General features: G+C 38.1%; 1 protein-coding gene across 1 annotated transcript in view; it reads left to right on the forward strand.

Annotated features, from left to right (window-relative positions):
* Nucleotides 1–21,463, forward strand: part of LOC121982814 (MLO-like protein 9) — a 94,361-nt gene that overhangs the window by 15,628 nt on the left and 57,270 nt on the right. The window contains exons 10-14 of the mRNA XM_042535870.1: nucleotides 1,201–1,250; nucleotides 1,355–1,395; nucleotides 1,472–1,645; nucleotides 1,776–1,811; nucleotides 1,898–1,965. Coding sequence (XP_042391804.1) covers nucleotides 1,201–1,250; nucleotides 1,355–1,395; nucleotides 1,472–1,645; nucleotides 1,776–1,811; nucleotides 1,898–1,965 — 369 coding nt within the window. The remainder of the gene's footprint in view (nucleotides 1–1,200; nucleotides 1,251–1,354; nucleotides 1,396–1,471; nucleotides 1,646–1,775; nucleotides 1,812–1,897; nucleotides 1,966–21,463) is intronic.

The following is a 21,463-nucleotide window of genomic DNA, read 5'->3' on the forward strand; positions in this document are numbered from 1 at the left end:
TTTTTCTTTATATGAGGATATTTTTTTTTCTTGAGGAAAACTCTTGGTTTCCAAGGGCTAGAGGTGAGCTTTGTTAGCTTTCTTCATTTGTGTTGATGGATGAGCTTGAGGTTGATTGAAAGGTCTATTATACATGATAAAGACCGTGATTTATCTAATTTTTTATTATATTTTTATTCCTATATTATGTAAACTTGGTTTCTCTCACGTTAATTTGCTATTTTGCTTTTTGTATGTGTTTTATAGGAAACAAAGGTTCCATCATTGATGAAACATCCTAGAACTTTATATCATTTAAAGCACTCCAGTTTCTTTTGTTTTACCTATGTCACACACTGTACCCCAATCAAACTTTGATTTTTATTTGAACTCCAAAGTCATAAATAACTTCTGCAAAAAAGGGAAGAATGTGCATCCGACTAGTGAAAAGAGAAATCGCATAGCTTGACTCCAACAGGAAGACCCAACCTTTTAAATCATGAAAAAAAAGGAACAAAACGTAGTCTAGTAAAGAGCTATCGTGTGTGCATTGCCAGGTAGGGATCTAGTGAGTCTAAAGACTCAACAAATTTAACATTTTATAAAGAAACAAGTAAACATACCCTCACATACTTGGCAAAAATATAAAAGTGACCGATCCTCTACATCTAAGTGTATTAATCTTACATACATTTCGTCAAACATATACAAGGCACAACATAATAAAACAAATCATAAACATATCATTAAATAAGGAAATGAGCATTTACATAGTTCATATATCAATATCACATCATAATTACACCTGTAACGGACTGAACTGTTGACCTTAAAAGAAATGTTAGAGATTTTTTTTAATGTTCACGCAACTATTATTCATATAGTACTATTCATCAAACATTTCCAAAATGAAGCATTTCTTGATCATTCAAGTAGCAAGTAGGTATTTAAAAGGACATAATAAGAATTTACTTATTAAGCAAGCTATATAAATAAATTAGCATATGAAGAAATTAGTTTCTTACTGAATTAATTGTCTCATACTAATTGATATAGAAAGAAATTTAATTATATATTTTTTTATTGAAATTTTATAGTTTTGTTGGGATTGAATTGTGAAGATGATAATTTGTCTGATTCTATAATCTAGTTCTTATAGTTTCCTCCTACTCCTTGATTTATTATTTTTGTAATTTGACTTATTTCCTTCTTGATGATCAGTCCTCTTCTATGGTTCTCTGCAGTGATGTTTTTGCTTCTAAATGTGAAAGGTTTGTAATTGCAAGGCATCTATGGCAAATTCAAATTCCATTCGTAATTTTGGAATGTTAAGCACTATTGTGTGCTTTGATCTGAATGCCTTCTCTTCTTCCAGGGTGGCATACCTTATTTTGGATAGCAGTCATACCTCTCATTGTAAGAAGCATATGACAGGCATGTGTTTTACATGCCAATTGGATTGCACAGACTAATGAAATTATCATTTCCGCAGACAATCTTGTCTGTGGGCACTAAGTTGCAGGCTATCATCACTCAAATGGCTCTTGAAATTAAAGAGAGGCACGCAGTGATTCAGGGAATTCCTATCGTACAGCTTAGTGATCATCACTTTTGGTTTGGACGTCCTCGGTTCATTCTATTTCTCATTCACTTTACATTGTTCCAGGTACATCTCAATTTCATCTCCATCTGTTATAACCACATCGACAAGGAGAAAAAAAAATTCTCTCTTGATTGTGCATTTTCATTCATAACAGATGACTTTCTCATTGACTCATTCATTTTATTTCTTGCAGAATGCTTTCCAGCTGATATATTTTCTGTGGATATGGGTCAGTTCTTGTCTTTCTCAGTTATTGTTTTGAAAGACGATTGTGCTTGTTTTCTTTGAGCTGACAATTGTGAGTTCTTTTGGCAGTACGAGTTTGGATTGAATTCCTGTTTCAATGACAGTAGTAAGGTCATGATTGCCAGACTGTGTCTTGGGTTAGTTCCCTATGCTGATTCCTTTCCAATTGTTTCAGTCATTTATGACAGGATTATCCTATCCTCTTGCAATTGGAAAAAAAAAACAAAACATATGATGAACTTTTTAAAATGAATCTCAACGAATTGGCATAATGAAAGTTGTTTTGTTATGCATCACTATGGAAAACCTAAAATCTATATAAATTGTGGTGGTTATCAACATGATTATTGCCTCAATTGTTTTGCTTCTTCTTATCATAAATAATAACAATTTGGAATTGATTTTAGTTTGGTAAACTAATTACTAACGTACTATTAAAATCAGCAACAAGAGTAATGACAATCAACCATCCACAACATAGTTACCAACTCTGATGTATGCACTATAAGATAAACCACATTACAAACTACTTTATGGCATGATTATTAGATCCAGAGATGAATTTGTTGTCTCACTCTATACAGGCGCATGGTGGCGCATGGTTAATAATTCTACATTCTATAATGGCATGGTGGTTGAAATTAAAATAAATTGGGATTTTCCAAGTTCTCCATCAGAGCCATACCTAATCTAACTTAGTAGATAGTCCCTTTATTATTGCCTATTCTCCTTTTTCATGTCTACATCCTTAAGTTTGCTGGCTCTAATCTATTCATAATTAGGCTCTCAACACTCTTCCTCAAACGCATTTAAAAATTATAAAATCTAAACTTGTTACAAATATACACAAGTCCTCTAAAAGATAATAGAAGTGGTAAATGTTCTCTTTGGCCTACACCTTCTCGGTAATAGAGCAACAATCCACTTCTATATACTTTGTTCTCTCATGGAATATTAAACTCAAACATCTTCTTTTGTTTGCATTCTCCTTGATAAAGCACCAAAAGCCTCTATATGCACTTTGTTTTCTTGCCCTTTGTATGTTTCTTTATCATGAAATATTAGATTTAAAGTAATGTGTATAAAAATTTGATAATCACAATATAGGTTCACGACTCCAAAGGAACATTAAAGAACCCAATTATCTACCATTTGTCATAAATACATGCATATATAGCTAGAGTATAGCTCTATACTCTACTTTTGTGTTATAATCAGCTATTATTAGTTGCTCCTTTCTTTTTAAGATATTATATTATATTCTAAAAGGATTCAGCAATATGATATAGATCTTCTTTTTAGAAGAGCCTATGTAATTAGCATTGTGTATCGAATTGTTGGTGCGACAATGCTCCCAAATAGTTTGGTGAGATTGTTAGTACAACAATGTTTATAACTGGGTGGGGTTTGACCATGTTATAATAAGGATGTTTTGACTTGTTTGGTAAAGGGCTTAAGTTAAATTTGTCTGTGTGTTACTGATAAACATGCACATGATTTGAACATACCGTGCCGAGCAACATGGTAATTAATATGTATACATATGATTTGAAATCTCATTCCATGTCGAGCAACATAGTTGAAACATTTCATTCCGATAAATTTTCAAAATTCGATATCAATTTACATAAGTCATATATCTTGTGTCGTGTCAATCATATGGATGAGTAGCATGCCATACTAGCATTTGTTATTCCTTGACATGCTAGAGAAATGAATTAATATGATGTTTGCTACTTTTTGTAGCTTGCGCCCTGCAATACAATATTATATATGTATCATTTCAGATGAGGGATCAAATTTAAGTATATGTATGTTTTCTCTTTTTTTTTCTTCATTTTCCTTCTTTACCCGATAAATCTCCACCCACACCATATCTTGGAACATCCGCATGATACTGAAATAGTATTGTTCTAGTAAAAATCTAAAATTTCAGTACATCTTTAAATTTTAAACTTTGTGTACCCATTTAACTTACAAGAACTTGTTAGATCACACATGGAGCTTGTGACCCAACAGGTGAAGTTATAATGGTGGACTTAGCATGACCAATTTGTTTTGGTTTGACTCAATGACTTAAAGGTTTGGTATAAGATAGACTCAGAGGTGATTGGTGAAAGATGAGCGACTAGTAAAATCCAAGTGTCGTGGACTTTAGGACAAGAAGCATAGATCAAGTTGACGGTTCAAAAGCTTTGATGGCATAGAACTAGGAGATCTCCATAGGTGACCTTATGAAGGAAGACATGTGGAGTAAGATTGGAAACCTTGATGCATTCAAAGGACTGAGGACCTAATAGAAAGAATATTGTAGGGTTGCTTGAAAAGTAGTGGACTACATAGGTGACTTAGTGAAGGATAACATGTGTTGCATCTTAGAGAGTTTGATGCATCCAAAGGTGTTAGGTCTGTAGTTTTTTTTTGTTTGCATTTTCTTTCATAACAATGCATATAAATATAACTGTAGATGTCACTTGCACATACTTCTATAGTGATCTCAATTCAACGAAGTTACATAAATGGTTCTTAAAACATAAAATAATGCGAAAACTAAACTGGAAGGTCTTCGGGTTATACTGCCATTGTTCCGAGTTGGGTCAATACCTCTTATCTCATTCGTCCCATTGTCCGTAAAAAGTTAAAATTTGTGAGTCGAGAGACTCAGTATATTCGAAATCGTGTTATTTCATAGTTAGCGCCTATAATCTAGTGTATTAAGGGAAACTACATTTTAAGTAATTTGGGACCTTCTTACTAACATACCGTGAACGTAAGCATAGACATTGACATAAATATGAGAGCATAAACATAAGCATATAAATGAACTTAGCATAATAATAGACTTGATCATGAGCATGTTCATAAGCATTGGCATAAGTATACTTGCATGGCATAAACATACACATAAGAATAGACTTAATCATGAACATGTACATAAGCATAAACATAAGCATAACCCCATAGGATAGGCAAGCTCCCAGGCCTAGGACTCCGGTCATACTCAAACACATAGATTTTGGTGTGCTCCCGGGGCTATGGACACCGGTCACACTCAACCACATATATTTTGTTGAGCACCAGGACTATGGACACCGGTCACACTCAATCGCATAGATTTTGGTGAGCTCCCGATCTATGGGCATCGGTCACACTCAACCGCATAAGTTTTAGTGAGCTCTCGGGGCTATGGACACTGGTCACACTCAACCGCGTAGATTTTGGTGAGCTCCCCAGGCTTAGGTCCCTGGTTTATAACTCAACCCATAACAAAAGTTATAACATGCACAATCATTATTTATCATAAAATCCATAACATGCATAATCATTAATTATCATAAAATCCCTAACATATAAAGTCATTAATTATTATAAAATTCATATCATGCATAATCATTAGACCTTGTTAGTTTTTTTTGTTAGGTACACGTCCTACTTATATGCGTGCAATGGTTTCACACAAATTCCCTATCATAATTACAATAACATGGACATAAGCATAATCATGCACTTACTCCCAGCTTGAACACTACTTAAACATGGGCATAATCGTAAATTTTAACCTAAGTATGCAAATTTATAACATAAGCTTAAGCATAGACTTATGCATCAACATAGCATGAGCATTCATGGAAACTTAAACATGACATAATCGCAAACCTAAACATAAGCCTGCAAATTCATATCATAGCATGCAAATGCATATCTATCTAGGCATTGTTAAATTGATTATCCACTTGGCATTTCTTTTCCTTTTTTCTAATTTGTGTCAATTTAAACTAAGTCCAATTACTCAAATTTTGACATATTTTACTATTTAAAAGAGTAACCATTAAATCCTTCTCATTTTTCAAGTAGTACAACTACCTTGAAAATGTCTTGCAAGTGTCAACTTCATAAAAATTGGGTTAGCTACCATTTCAATTAGAGTTGACACTCTCTAAACCCATCTAGGGTATAGAGAAAATACTCTTAGGAACCCAAAACCGATTGGTACTCCTTGGATATTTTAGGTATTCATTAGGAATAAGTTCCCTTGATACCTTCCTAATGACCTTCCTAGACTTCACACTCATTTCTTCTAGGTCAACTCTAGGGATAACTTCCCTTGTGACATTCTTAGTGACTTTCTTAGGCCTCTTAAAAGTGTTAATCACATTTGTCTTTTCAAGGTTAGTTCTAGGGATGACCTCCCTTGTAACCTTGGCTTGACCGCTAGACCTAGGGTTAGTTCCATAGTTATATGGAATCCTATGATAAGAAGAGACATTCTTCTTAGTTTTAGGTTTGTATTCCAAACCTTTATGGCCATTGGATGATTCTCGCATTCTTAAACCTAGGTTGTGCTCATTTAACTCTTTAAAACTATTTTTCATTCTTTAAGGTTCTTTTCTAATTTTTCAAGCCTTGACCTCAAGACTTGATTTTCCAATCTTAAATCCTTTGATTTAGATTTTTCTTGATTTCCATGAGTATTTTTATTTTTAGGCACATATCTAAAATCCTTAAAATTTTTGCCTAAATTGTTATCTACCTTCCTAATATTAAGTGAGGTAGTCTTAGCATGGTAAACTACATATTTTTCTTTAACTCTATCATGCTCCCTATTTTTATGATAAATAGCATTAAAGTGATATAAACTAGATCTAGCATACTTTTTATCATGAGTCAAAGGAATTGGTTCAATAAATGATACCTTGAGTTTCCCCTTAGAAGCTCTCCCTTGACTCGAGCCTCGAGCTTCCTCTTTTGACTTTGGCCGGATTCTTCCCCTTTAGACATTGACTCCGGTAATGTCCATTTTGTTTATAAGAGAAGCACACAATGTGCTCCTTGCCTTTGCGCACCACGGGACCGACCTTCTTCGGCTTCTCCTTCGCCTTTGGTGCCAGTTGACCTTTTTCCTTAGTCAACTTAGGACACTTGCTTTTGTAATGCCCTTTCTCCCTACACTCAAAGCAAATAATATGATTTTTATTATTACTAATTGAAATTTCTATACCTTCACTTGTAGGGGTGACACATGATTCTCCATTTGATTTTTCTTGACTTGTGGAGGTGACATCATCTTCCTCTTCATTTGGCCCGAAAGTAAAAGCTTCTTCTTGCTCTAGTGTCAATAAATGACGCTCCCCCTTAATCCTAGAGGTGGAGGTCTCTTCATCTTCATCTTCATCTTTTTGCATGCAAGACAAAGAGTATGCTCCCTTTTTGCCTTTTTCATTGCACTCCATTGAGGATGAAGCTTCTTGATCTTCTTCTTCCGATGTTGAGCATCTCTTAACTTGCCCTCTTTGAATTTGTCTTGATTTGGTGTAGTGGAGGGTTCTTCATGAATTTTTGCCAATTTGCTCCAAAGTTTCTTGGCATTCTCAAATTCTCCTATCTTACTCAAGATGTTGCTAGGCAATAAATCGACCAATAGCTTGGTCACTTTATCATTGACCTCACATTTTTGGAATTGCTCTTGAGTCCATTTGCTCTTCTTGATGAGCTTGCCTTTATCATTTGTTGGAGCTTAAAAGCCTTCCGCTTAACCCCTAACGGGGGAGATAGAATCTGATATGCTGGTCCGCGACCAGTGAAGACTGTTCGACCCTGAACGGGGGGATATGAGATCCGATATGCTGGTCCGAGACCAGTGAAGACCACTCGGCCCCGAACGGGGGAGATATATGCTCTGCTAAGCTGGTTCGAGACCAGTGAAGACCACTCGACCCCGAACGGGGGAAATCAAATATCTGAAGCTGGTCCAAGACCAGTGAAGACCACTCGACCTCGAACGGGGGAGATAGATGCTCTGATAAGCTGGTCGGTGAAGACACGAGTTTAAGGTCGCTGCTCGACTGCCGGTGGAGATCTAGGTTTAACGTCGCCGCTCGACGGTCTTCTAAAGCGAGGGTTTAAGGTCGTCGCTCGACCGTCGGTGGAGACCTGGGTTTAACGTTGTCGCTCAACGATCTTCTAAGGCGGGGGTTTAAGGTCACCGCTCAACCGTCGGTGGAGACTTGGGTTTAACGTCGCCGCTCGACGATCTTTTAAGGCGGGGGTTTAAGGTCATCGCTCGACCGTCGGTAGAGACCTGGGTTTAACGTCGCCGCTCGACGGTGTTCACAGGGATTTATAGTCGCCGCTCGACTCTGGGGTTTAACGTCACCGCTCGACGGTCTTCTAATATAACTCAAACCCGACCGATCGGCACGGGAGTCTTCGTCAATGAGCTCATGGCTCAGAAAATATACACCCGACCGATCGACACGGGAGTCTTCGTCAATGAGCTTGTGGCTCTAATAAAATATAAACCCGGCCGATCGGCACGGGAGTCTTCGACAATGAGCCTGTGGCTCAGATAATATACACCCAACCAATCGGCACGAGAGTCTTCGTCAATAAGCTCGTGGCTCTAATAAAATATAAATCCGGTCGATCGGCACGGGAGTCTTCAACAATGAGCCTGTGGCTCAGATAATATACACCCGACCGATCGGCATGGGAGTCTTCGTCAATGAGCTTATGGCTCAGATAATATACACCCGGCCGATCGGCACGGGAGTCTTCGTCAATGAGCTCGTGGCTTAGATAATATACACCTGTCGATCGGCACGGGAGTCTTGGTCAATGAGCTCGTGGTTCTAATAAAATATAAACCCGACCGATCAGTACGGGAGTCTTCGACAATGAGCCTATGGCTAAGATAATATACACCCGGCCGATCGGCATGGGAGTCTTCGTCAATGAGCTCATGACTCTAATAAAATATAAACACGGTCGATCGGCACGGGAGTATTCGACAATGAGCCTGTGGCTCAAATAATATACATCCGGCCGATCGGCACGGGAGTCTTCGTCAATGAGCTCGTGGCTTAGATAATGTACACCCGGCCGATCGGCACAGGAGTCTTTACAAATATAATCCCGGCCGATCGACGCGGAAGTCTTCACAATTGAGCCTGTGACTCTGATCGCGGTGCTGATTAAGTCATCGCGACCCTGAAAGACAGATGAATGTGCCAGCCGGATCTGACTGCCGAGAGTTGAGCGTGACCTGGATCCGGCAAACAACATACCGACTGAGAGACAATAGCGGCACACTGGCCGAGAGAGGACGTTGGCACGCAGGCCGGGATACAATATCGGCACACAGGCCGAACACACCACAACGGCGTGCGGGCCGAAACACAACGGTGGCTCGAAGGCCAGAATAACGACACGAAGGCCTAACACCTTATCGACTCGCAGGCTGAAGCAGATAAATACTGTGGAGGCTAAGAACTCGGGCGGCGGCTTCTCGAAGGGCGAAGACCATGGATAAGGCGGCAACGGCAGCCGCTAGGGGCAGCGATAGTGGTACCAGCCAATGGGGTCGACTGCGACAACGGCGATAACCGTTGGGGGGCGGCGTCAGCGGCCGCTGGAGGCATCGGCGGTCGTTGGAAGAGGTGGCGGTAGCCGCTGTAAGAGGTGGCAGTAGCCACTATAGGTGGCGGATGCTGGAGTTGTTGATCGTTGGGGGCGATGTCTAGAGAGCAGCGGCCGGTGAAGACGGCGATGCCGCCGGCGCACAGTGGGAAGAGAAGGCAACAACGGCCTACCGGAGGCCCCTGGAGGAGGCATCGGTGCTCGTTGGGGGCGGCGGCGTGCGCTGGTGGCGGAGCCTACCGGCTGTGGTGCGTGGAGGCCGCGGTGACGCACGCTGGTGGAGGCAGTGGCAGCGTCAAGAAAGGCGGAGGTGGTAGAGGTATACGTTGGCGAGAAGAGGGGGAGTGACGGTGGGCGTGGAGGAGGAGACCCCTCTCTCGCGTGCGAGGCTGGCGCCAGCCAAAAATTGCCTCCTCTGCTCACAATGAACAGTGCCCCTTAAAAAACCAAACCCTTAATATGCCAAATGACGAAAATACCCTCCCTTCCACTTTTGCTCATCTCATCCCCGCATCACTATCCATCTTCCTAATCATAAGAAAGTCAATTTGAGATTTATTATTTCCACTTTTGTACATGACCAAATGTTTTTCTTTTTTCTTAAAAAACATTAGCTAATATAAGGTCATATGTTATCCCTTCTTTATTTCTCGTTCCAAATCCATAACCCTCATATACCCTCTTACATTCCTCATTTTTCACTCTGACATATTCATTTAGATCACCTCCTATTAAAATTATTTCATTTGGTATAATATTTTGTAATACTTCATCTAGCTCGTCCCAAAACCTTGATTTGGTAACTTCATTTAATCCTACTTATGGTGCATATATACTAATTATGCTCATAGTTTCTTTCACCACTATTATCTTAAGGGCAATAATTCTATACCCTTTTCTAACTACTCTTGTAACTTCATCCTTAAACGAATTTTCTACAACAATACCTACTTTATCTTTTGTTTTACTATTTCCTATGTACCATAACTTAAAATCCGAGTTCTCTAATATCTACTACCTCTATTGATTTATCCGTGAGAGTTCCTATATTTCATGTTTCAAATCTTAGACTATTAGTTTTCCTATAATATTTGTTCTTATCCAACCTATAGTGTGAGAACTGCTGCCAATTTAACACTGCACTTAAGTTCTCATGGAGATGTAGGGATCTTTCCCGATATATTACAGTTAATCCTGCAGCACGAACTCTTATATATTTAGTACTGTACCCGAGTTTTAGAGATGTAGTGATCCTTACCGTGTTACAGTCGAATCCTGCAACACATTCCTTTTGGGGAACAACCTAGCATTAAGATTATAAAATTTACTTTTAGCATGTTTTTTTATCATTACATAATGAAATGGCATTAAATAGGTGATACCTTGGACCTTAGAAGCTCCCTGTAAGTTTAAGCTTCCTCTTTGGTCCTTAGTTTTGTTCCTCTTCCTTGGACATGGTTTCGGTAATATCCTTGTTGATTGCACGAGAAACACACTATGGGCTCCTTGCCCTTTCGTACTAAGGATTTGACTTCCTCTGACTTCTCCTTTGCCTTAGGTACGACATGAGTTTTTTTTTTTTTTTTCATTTTTGGACATTTGCTCTTATGGTCAATTAGCTCCATACATAATTTCTTGGTATCCCAGTACTCACCTACCTTGCACAATATATTGTTAGATAAAGTGTTTTTAAATATTTGTGCTACCTTGCTATTTGCCTCTGATTTTTGAACTTGCTCCTTTGTACATTCTTTTACTTTGGGAGTCTTCCTTTGATATCCTTTGGGGTTTCAAATCTCTCTATTAGAATGAATCAATTATCAATGTCCATCATCATGAAATATCTATCCATGATCTCTAATATTCAAAATTTCTCATTCTGAATGGTGGAGGTATCTGGGTGTTGTATTCAAATCTATCTTTGGGATCCATTTTGAAATAGTAGCTTTTCCTTCTTCATCTAGCATTGTGCTCTAATGTCCGATAAAGTGCGACCTCATTATGATACCACTTTTTGGGGTTGTGATGCCGCTAGAAGGGGGTGAATAGTATTATTTCATTTCGTTTCTCAATCGTTAATCGTATGCTCGTCTATAACAAGTCAATATGCAACGAGAAACAAAACATATGCATACAACACCTTAAACTCATGGTTTATGGTCCATTATTTTATTGTTATTCCCTTAGTAGTCGACTAATACTTATGTTCCAGCCTTGCCAAGATTGAAATATAATCTTGCCTAGTATCTAGTTCACTATCAAGACTTCAACTTATCAAGACGTCATCCGCCAAGCATCCGGTCAACCTTGACCTGCTAGGACTTTACTTACCTAGCATCTGATTAATCTTGGCCTGCCAAGACTCACTATTGCCAAACATTTGATTCTCTTTGACATATTTGAACTTCACTTCTTGTGCATACATTCGGTTAACCTTGACGTATCAGGATTTCACCATTATCAATATCTAGTTTTCCTTGACTTGTTTAGACTTTCTATCTCATGCCTAACAGAATTCAATTCAAGTTGGTTTAACTCGGGCAAGCTCAGACCAAGTTGGATTGACCCTCCTGAGTTCGTCCTCAAGAGGAGTTTAGTTCAGTTACAAGATAAGGGAGGTACCGATTATGGAAAAGGTAGCAGTAAGTAGAAGATTGGTGTCACCATCAATAATGGCGACAATTAAAGAGGAGGCACTGGTTGCAAAGGCATAATGGCACCGAGTAAAGAAGGAGGTGCACTAATTACAAAAATTGTGTTTGTTAGGAACCTTGCATGTTTTCTCCTTCCATATATAAGATAACAGTCTCATCACGGAAGGGTATGTGATTCACTAGATTCCACTACTTTTACTCATTTACTCTCTTCTTCAACTTTTTTTTTTCTAGATCTGACTTAAGTGTTGAAGGGGGCAAGGCAAGATACACCTTGCCCCCCCGTTTCAACCACTTTCTTGTACTTCTAGTTGTGGTTGACACCAACAATCTGTTGAGCAGAGGGGTCGGCAAAAGGGGGTGAATTGCTTGTAAAATAGGGTATACCCTCCTCAAGACTTTCAACTCAAAAAGATAGCAATAATAATAAAAGAAAAATAACAAGAAATAAAAGGGAGACTAGAAATTAACTTGGTTACAACCCAGGGGGTTGGTTATAACCTAGAAAAATCTCCTTCTCTAAAGGCGGAGAAGCCTTTTACACAATAAGAGAGCATAGAAGTTGTTAGGAAGTTGTTATAGAGTTGATTCTTCAATTTCCTAGCTCCAAGGTCCTTTATATAGCTCCTGGAAATCTTATCCTGAGTGTTGAAGGCGCCTCCAAGAGGGTTGAGGGCGCCTCCAAGCAGTTTGACCGGATAAAACTCTATCCGGTTGCAAACGGTCACGAAGATTGGGTCTGAGGCGCCTCCAATGCTCTTGAAGGCGCCTCGGACTGGTCTGAGGCGCCTTCAAGGTGATGGAGGCGCCTCGGACTGGTCTGAGGCGCCTCAGACTGGTCTAAGGCACCTCGGACTGCATGGTATAAATACCGTATGGTAGAAATAGTTTTCAGCTTCTCTTTTTCCACTTCTTCCGAAGCTCCGATCGCTTGGGTGATTTCGGCCAACCGAAATAGGACTCACCCGAACCTAATTTTCGGCCTTCTCCTTGAGCAAGCTTCCGACCCGGCTTCTCATCCTTCGAACTCCGCGCACGTTCTATTCGTCCACCGGTGTACTCTTCCGTAGCTCTTTCGTCTTTCGGACGCACCGAGCCCGTCGGCTCCCTTCCCGTGCCGTCCTTCTCACTAGCTGCGTCTTCCGCTCGACTTCCTGCGTTCCTAAGTTCCTGCACACTTAGACACAGGGATCAAATAACAAACAGGACCTAACATAACTTGGTTGATCATATCAAAACAATCACGGGGTCCAACAATCTCCCCCTTTTTGATGTGCATTAACCCAAGTTCAAGTTAGGGTAAAGCAAACAAGTAATAATTTAAAGAAATGATTAAACTAGCGGTTTAAGCATAAATTTGCAATTAAAATAAATTGCAACATTAATTTTTGAAAAGAATATCAAAAATTCAAACGGAATGTGAAAATATTTCTAACTCCTCCTTAACTTGTGTCTATCTCTCCCCCTTTGATCACAGCAAAAAGGGGGTATAAAACATGTTGAAACTAAATTCTACATCTTTTAAAACAAATTTATGAGATTTTTGAAAGAATTTCTAAGTTAAAAACAATTTAAGAATTTTCTAAGTTAAAACTTAGGTAAGAGAAAAAAAAAATTCTAATTTAGTTCTAATTTCAGAAGAAATTTTAACTTACGCAAAAAATATTATTTGAGAATTTTTCCTAAGTAAAAAATTTATGCAAGAAATATTTTTCTAAGTTTAAAAATATTTTTGTTGAATTAAAAAAAATGTTAAAGAAAAACTTTCTAAAGCATTATTTAATTCCAATTTTAATGCTTTTCCAGAAAATTAATTAAACATTTTATTTCAATATTTTGGCTTCCAGGTCGTGGCGAGGCACTAGGCCTTCTTGGTTATTGGAGCAACAACCACTTCCTTAGATAAAGTCTCATAAAGAAACTCATTGTTTAATTTTCTCGCTGTAAGCTCTAACTTAAAAAAAATATTTAGTCTAGAAATGATTTTGGAACCTAGTAAAGGTTCCGTCCTACTGGATTAATTAAGAACTTAGGGGGTACATAGTTTCTAGGAACTTTTCTAAGTTGTCCCTGATGCTTTTTAATATACCAATTTAATTTTCCATAAACTCTAGGTTTTGATTTTGGAAATTTAATTAAGCATGCTCGATTCTTTTTTAATTTTTCAATTTCAATTTTTAATTTCTCATTTTCTAATTTTAAAATATCATACATTTCTAGTGGACATGCTTTTGTTAATTTTAATTTCAATTCAACATTTTCTTTTTCTATCTCCGCTAGATCTTTTGTAAGTACTTTGATAAATTCAAAAGACTTAGGGGTGAGATCACATACCTTACTTACCTCACTTGGTGATGCTCCCCCTTCGTCGCAGCTTTCTTCTTCTGATGATGATCCTCCCTCTTCATCTATGCTCATCTCTGAGCTGGTTTCTTCGAAAAGATGGTTGGCTATCAGTGCTAATCCCAAGAAGGCTTCGACTTCGGATTCCAAGGATGATAATTCATCCCATGTAGCCTTCAGACTCTTGCACTTCGAGGGCGTCGGTCTTCGAGACTTTTCTTTATCCTTTTTCTTTAATTTGGAGCAGTCATCCTTGATGTGCCCTTCTTCATTGCAGTTGTAACACCGGACTGTCCTTTTGTTGCGCTGATGCTTTCCCGGCTGTGATCGAAATTTATTAGTTTTAAGAAATTTATTGAAACATCTTACCAGTAGCGCCGCTTCGGTTTCGTCGATCGATGCTTCGGAGTCGGGATCGTCCTTTTCGGCTTGTAGGGCAATGTTGAGGTTTGACTTCTTTACTTGTTTAGGCTCTGTAAGTCGAGACTCGTAAAGTTCGAAAGTAGAAAATAAACTTTCTAAACTACTTACCTCAAATTCCTTAGAGATGTAGTAAGCATCTACTAAGGACGTCCATTCAGGAGTTCTGGGGAAGGAGTTGAGCGTGTATCGGATCGAGTCTCGGTTCGTTACCAATTCTCCGAGGTTGTTGAGTTGAGTTATTAGCTCCTTGATCCTCGCTTGAAGTTGCGCTACCTTCTTACCATTATTCATCCGGAGGTTCGTTAGCTGAGTCCGGAGGATGTCCCGCCTTGCCAATTTTGCTTCTGAGGTACCTTCGTGAAGCTCCAGGAATTTTTCCCAGAGGTCTTTGGCGGAGTCATAGTTTCCGATCCGACTTACCTCTTGGGGCGACAGAACGCTAAGCAGGTGGAATTCCGCCTTTCCGTTGGCCACAAAATCTGCTTGCTCCTTCATCTGGTTGTATTCTTCCTTGTCTTTAGGTGCTGCAAAATCATATTTCATAATAAGAAGAATATCAAACTTTGTTTTGAAAAATACCTCCATTTTGCGTTTCCACGTAGCGAAGTCTCCGTCGAATTTCGGGGGATGAATGTTCGTTCCGGCAATTGTCTTGATCTTTGTGCTTCAATTGACAGTTAGTCCTTATGAGGCAGTCGGACTCTGATACAACTTGTTGGAGCAGCGGGGCCGGCAAGAGGGGGGTGGATTGCCTGTAAAACAGGGTATACCCTCAAGACTTTCATCTCAAAAAGATAGCAACAATAATAAAAGAAATAATAAGAAATAAAAGGAAGACTAGAAATTAACTTGGTTACAACTCAGGGCGTTGTTAATCCAAGGCGGTGGGAAAGCGCACTAGAAAAATCTCCTTCTCTGAAGGCGGAGAAGTCTTTTACACAATAAGAGAGCACAGAAGTTGCTAGGAAGTTGTTACAGAGTTGATTCTTCAATTTCCTAGCTCCAGGGGCCTTTATATAGCTCCTGGAAATCTTATCCCGAGTGTTGAAGGCACCTCCAAGAGGGTTGAGGGTGCCTTCAAGCAGTTTGACCGGATAAAGCTCTATCCGGTTGCAATCTGTCACAAAGATTGGGTCTGAGGCGCCTTCAATGCTCTTGAAGGCTCCTCGGACTAGCCTGAGGCGCCTTCAAGGTGATGGAGGCGCCTCGGGCTGGTCTGAGGCGCCTCGGACTGGTCTAAGGCGCCTCGAACTGCATGGTATAAATACCACATGGTATAAATAGTTTTCAGCTTCTTTTTTTCCTCTTCTTCCGAAGCTCCGATCGCTTGGGTGATTTCGGCCAACCGCAATAGGGCTCACTCGAACTCAATTTCCGACCTTCTCCTCGAGCAGACTTCCGACCTGGCTTCTCGTCTCTCGAACGTCGTGCACGTTCTTCTCGTCCACCGGTGCACTCTTCTGCAGCTCTTTCATCCTTAGGACGCACCGAGCCCGTCGGCTCCCTTCCCGTGCCGTCCTTCTCGCTAGTTGCGCCTTCCGCTCGACTTCCTGCATTCCTAAGTTCCTGCACATTTAGACACAGGGATCAAATAACAAACAGGACCTAACCTAACTTGATTGATCATATCAAAACAATCACGGGTCCAACACAATCTTCGTTTGACGAGTCTAAGATGCCAGATGAGTTTATACGATTACTCGGCACAATGACAGAAGTCGACCCGACCGAAGCCTATCCAACCAAAGCCGATCTGACCGAAGCCAACCTGATAGAAGCCGACCCGATAAGAGTTGACTCAACGAAAATTGACTTGACCCTCATTCGATCTGCCTAAAGGGTTCGACACATAAAGGAGTCATCACATCCCTTGATCTTGTACCAGGTCAATAAATAAACAAAAATATGGAAATGGTAACACATGAAATTCTGCTATGACAATTATGACAACTACATCATAATACTAAAGCATGACTAGCATTAGTATGAACAATTCTATTATATTGCATCTCAACTTAATGCATCATAACAACTCTGATCAACATAAACCATATAGCAAAGAGATTCTACCACATTAACGTAAATCACTGATATAGGTAATGAGAATAACAACATAGTCAATAGAGGTTTAATAGTATGATGGAATTAGAATAATCTCAATGGAAGTATTAAGATAAATTGAGCTCCTAATAAACAAAGAAAAAAAAGAAGATAAATTGAGATTCCTCATTGAGCTTGGTTTCACTATGATTGACCTAACTCAAGCATCTAGGTAATCCTATTAAAATTGATTAACCACTTACCAAAAAACTTGACCTTTTAGACAAGTAAGCAATTTATAGAATAAACCATTACCTTTTTTAGAACTAATAGACGTTGAAGGTCCGATCTTCAAGAAATCCTAGTTTGACTTTATGGACTAGGTCAAGTAAAACACAACACACCTAAACATAGATTGGATTAACAAGAAATCACAATCTCTCTCCTCAAACTCCTTAAACTCAATATAAATCTTAGATTTTCCTTGTTAACAAAATAGAGATGTTCCTCACAATTATTTGTTCTAATATACGACATTAGTTAAATGACATTCAACACCTAACACCATTTTGCATCATGTGCTTAACTATTTTATGACATCCTATAGAAATTAGACAGAGATCTCTCTCCTTAAACTTGATTGAACTAGCGCTCCTTAGTTTCTCATTATTCATCATGTAGAAAGGCACACTCTTCACAATCATCTAGTTTATTTCATAACACCGGTGAAATGATATTCAGCATATAACAACACCATCATGTGCATAATCTTGTAAAAACATATAGCACTATATAAAGGGCGGAGTAAATAGATGATATCTAACTTTCTCACAAATACAAAACACAAATCAAGCATCAACCATTAGTAATATATGTATATTTGTCAAGATTAGAGTGATAAAAGATTTATATATGCAAAATGAAAATAAAAGAATCAAGATCACAGCTAACAAAATTATTATAATATAATTCAGAGTTCAATCCTACTTTACAACTTATGATGCATCCGATGGGCCACCTAAATCCACTAAACCATTCTTGTGAACCAGATAATAGTGTAAGCCTTAATAACTGAAGGATAAAGTATTACATAAACAATCTAGATCCATTTATAAAATGAAGTAAATCTCAACAAATGAAAATGAGAAATACAATGCAATGAGACAGTCACTTATGTTAAAATGTTGATAGTCCCACAAAAGAAGGGTGAATAGATGATACCTGATTTTGTAAATTCTTGTAATCAACTAAAATTAAATGAAAGGTTAAATTTAAGTATGCAAGTGATCAAGATATTAAAGTTATAAGTATTCAGCATAAATGAATTGGAATAATTACAATTCTAACAAGATCATAAAATGTGACTTTGAATCCCTTCTTACTCTATGACCTAGGATGCATGGTGTGTCACCTCTAGATTCTAGCCCTTTAAAAGACACAATTGAATAAGCTTATATAAATGTTACAATATGGTGCTAGAACTAACAACAAGTACAAAGCCCTAACTAAAAATAACCTCAAGTAGACTCCTCTATAATAAAGTTAATCTAGACTCCTCTCTATATCAAGTAAATTTTGTTGGTGCAATCATGTCATAAGCATGTGTTTGCATGTGATTTTAGTGTTTGGGCATTGTTTAAGTTAGATAATATTGTTGATCTCAAATATATGTTAAGTGTGATGGAGTAGGTAAGGTTGATATGGGTAACAAGTACAACAAGAGAAGTTCAAGGAGGTGCTTGGCATGAAGGAAGTCCAAGTAGGTACTTGGTATGTAAAAGCCCAAGTAGGCACTTGATGTGAAAAAGTCCAAGGAGTTTGAACATCAAAGACTTAGTATGAAGGAAGTTCCAATATGTCAAAGTTGACTGGATGTTGGACAACATAAAGAAGTCCCAACAAGTTGAATCCGACCGGATGCTAGGCTAGGTAAGGAAGTCTTGGAGGCAAGGAGCTTCTTGGCATGGAGAAGTCTAGGCTGGAAAGTCTCTTAACACGAAGGCTAAGAGGTGGATTTGTGTGTACATGTATATTGAGTGATAAGGGGACTAGAATTATGCACGAATTCAACCTTAGAAGTGACTAATCAATTTTATAGTCGACTCGAATCAAAGGCTAGTAGTTGTCTTTCGACCGAAAAGTCATTCAGTCAACTGATCCTTTCGATCGATTGACCATGCGTCCTTCCTTCTTTGTTGAGATCCGAACTTCGTGTCATTAAGAGCATTAATTGTTTGGTCGACCGATCACCTTGTTCAGTCAATCAAATAGAGAACTTTCCCTATTCGCCGAGATTCTTCATTAATGAGCCTTTAATTGCATTTAATTTTCGGTCGACTGATCCTATGTTCGGTTAACCGATCAGGCTGACTTCTAACTTTGCTTCTGATGGATCTAATCTGTGCTATGTTGACTTGGTTCGGTCGACTGAACTACTGGTTCGGTCGACCGATTAGGTATTTGAGTGAACTCTCCTTTGATCTGATCTCTGGTCTAAGTCAACCTGGTTCGGTTGATTGATCCCTGGGTTTGGTGGATCAATCAGGCCGGTTCCTACAAAACAGAGTAATACAAAATATGTTCCTGCAAAACAAAGGTTGGCACAGTATAATGTATGAATAGTAAGATGCATGAATAGTATTTGGCAGTAGTACTGTCTTGATCTCAACTTGGAAATTTTCCCGGTTTCTTCAGTTGGATCAGCGATCTAGGGTTTATTCTTTTTCGGAACACGACCTCACTGTCTCTCCTCTCCAGTTGCTTACCTCAACTTATCTACCTAATGTTTTGGTCCTTCGCCTGATCCACTAAAACTTTTCCTACAATACTACATTAGCCAGCAACAATAATAGTATACAGAATACTATGGTAAAACTAAACTTAGATTTATCGACATCCCAACCTTTCTTGGAGTTCACTCCTCCAAGACTTCCCGTTACCTAAGGTTACCTCCCTCTAGGATTTTCTCCATCTGGCTTTACTCACCAGAACCTAGAGTTACCTTCCTCTAGGATTTTCTCCACCTGACTTCACTCACCAGTACCTAAGGTTACCCCTGTGATTTTCTCCACCTGGCTTTACTCACCAACACTCAGCATTGGATCGGCCCACCAGGAATTCGATATCGGGTCCTCCAGAACTATCGAATCCTTCTAACTAGCTTCCATGATCTACCGAGATTTTTCTTGCCTAGCTACAACTAGGACTTCCCTTGCCTGACCGCAGTTAGGACTAGTCACTCGGTTGACTTCTCACCCTTGCCTAGCCGCAACTAGGACTTCCATTGATCAAGCTCCATTAAACATATTTTTCGGACATTAAAACCTTGGAGGTTAATTGCACCAACAATCTCTCCCTTTTTTATTTTTGACAAATATGTTTAAGTTAGGGGTAATTATTGATTTAGATTTCTGACTTAAACCCTTTTTCTCCTCCTTTTGTCACTCATTAAAAAAATCCTTCACAAATATCTTTGATTTCTAAGGTATTCCCTAAGTTTTACACCAACAATGATGTAATATCTCCCTCTTGAAAGACAATTTTGAGTCTCGTATTCTTAGAAAGATTTTGAAAGACTTAATTTCAAAAATATTTTTAGGTTTTCTTGTAAAAATATTTTTAAGATATTTTCAAAAGAAGTTTCAAGGCTTGAAATATTTTTGCAAAACCAAGATATAGAATAATTAATGTTTTCAAAAATTTTCAAGTAATTTTGTAAAAGTTATTTTAAAAAATATTTGATAAGAATTAAGAGTTCTCAAAAATAATTTTTTAAAAAGATTTGCAAAGAATTTTTATCAAGCATCAGTTTCAAATAGTTTTTCAAAGTATGAAGCATAAATTTTCAAAGGAATTTTCAAAGTATTTTTCAAAAAGATATTTTCAGACTTAAAATGAAGGGGAGCCTTGGCACAACGGTAAAGTTGTTGCCATGTGACCAAAAGGTCACGGTTCGAACCCTGGAAATAGTCTTTTGTAAAAAACAGAGTAAGGCTGCGTACAATGGATCCTTCCCCGGGACCCCGCACGGCGGGAGCTTCGTGCACCGGGCTGTCCTTTTTTTTATTTCAAGACTTAAAATATTTTTTTCAAAACCAAGATGCTTCCAAAATAATTTTTCAATTAATTTTGTAAGAGTGAATTTTTTTAAAAAAATATTTGCAAACTATTTTTATCAAACAACTTTTCAAAGAGTTATTCAAAACATATTTTCTAAAGTATGATTTTCAAGAATATGTTTTTTAAAAGGGAATTCTCGAACTCAAAACTTTTCAAACCCTTTTTGAAGATATATTTTCAAAAATATTTAATTTTGAATATCTTTTTAAAAATGTCTTTCAATATACTGTCTCTCTCTTAACTAAACACTCGTTTAGATATCCTTGTTACCCTCACGGAAGACATTTCTATATGTGTCTAAGGGTCATGATTGACTTAAAAATCTACAGATAAAGGTGGTGATCAATAATTTATATGTATAATACATCCAATCAATCATCAAGTAAAATTTTGAAAATTTATTTAAGAAAATAGATTTATAAGTTTTCAAAAACCTTTTCAAAAATATTTTTAATTTACTTTTCTTAGCATCTCACTCATTCTATATTTTCAAATATAGTAATCCTATAGTTGTCTGAGATGACTTTATAGATTTTGAGTTTGTTGTAATTAAAATTGAGTTTGAATTTTAGTTGAACTTGGATTATTTCAAGTTCAATTTGGGCTAAATTGGATTATTAAGATTAATTAAGTTAATTGT

Source organism: Zingiber officinale, chromosome 5A, assembly GCF_018446385.1.
Source record: "Zingiber officinale cultivar Zhangliang chromosome 5A, Zo_v1.1, whole genome shotgun sequence".
Classification (NCBI taxonomy): domain Eukaryota; kingdom Viridiplantae; phylum Streptophyta; class Magnoliopsida; order Zingiberales; family Zingiberaceae; genus Zingiber; species Zingiber officinale.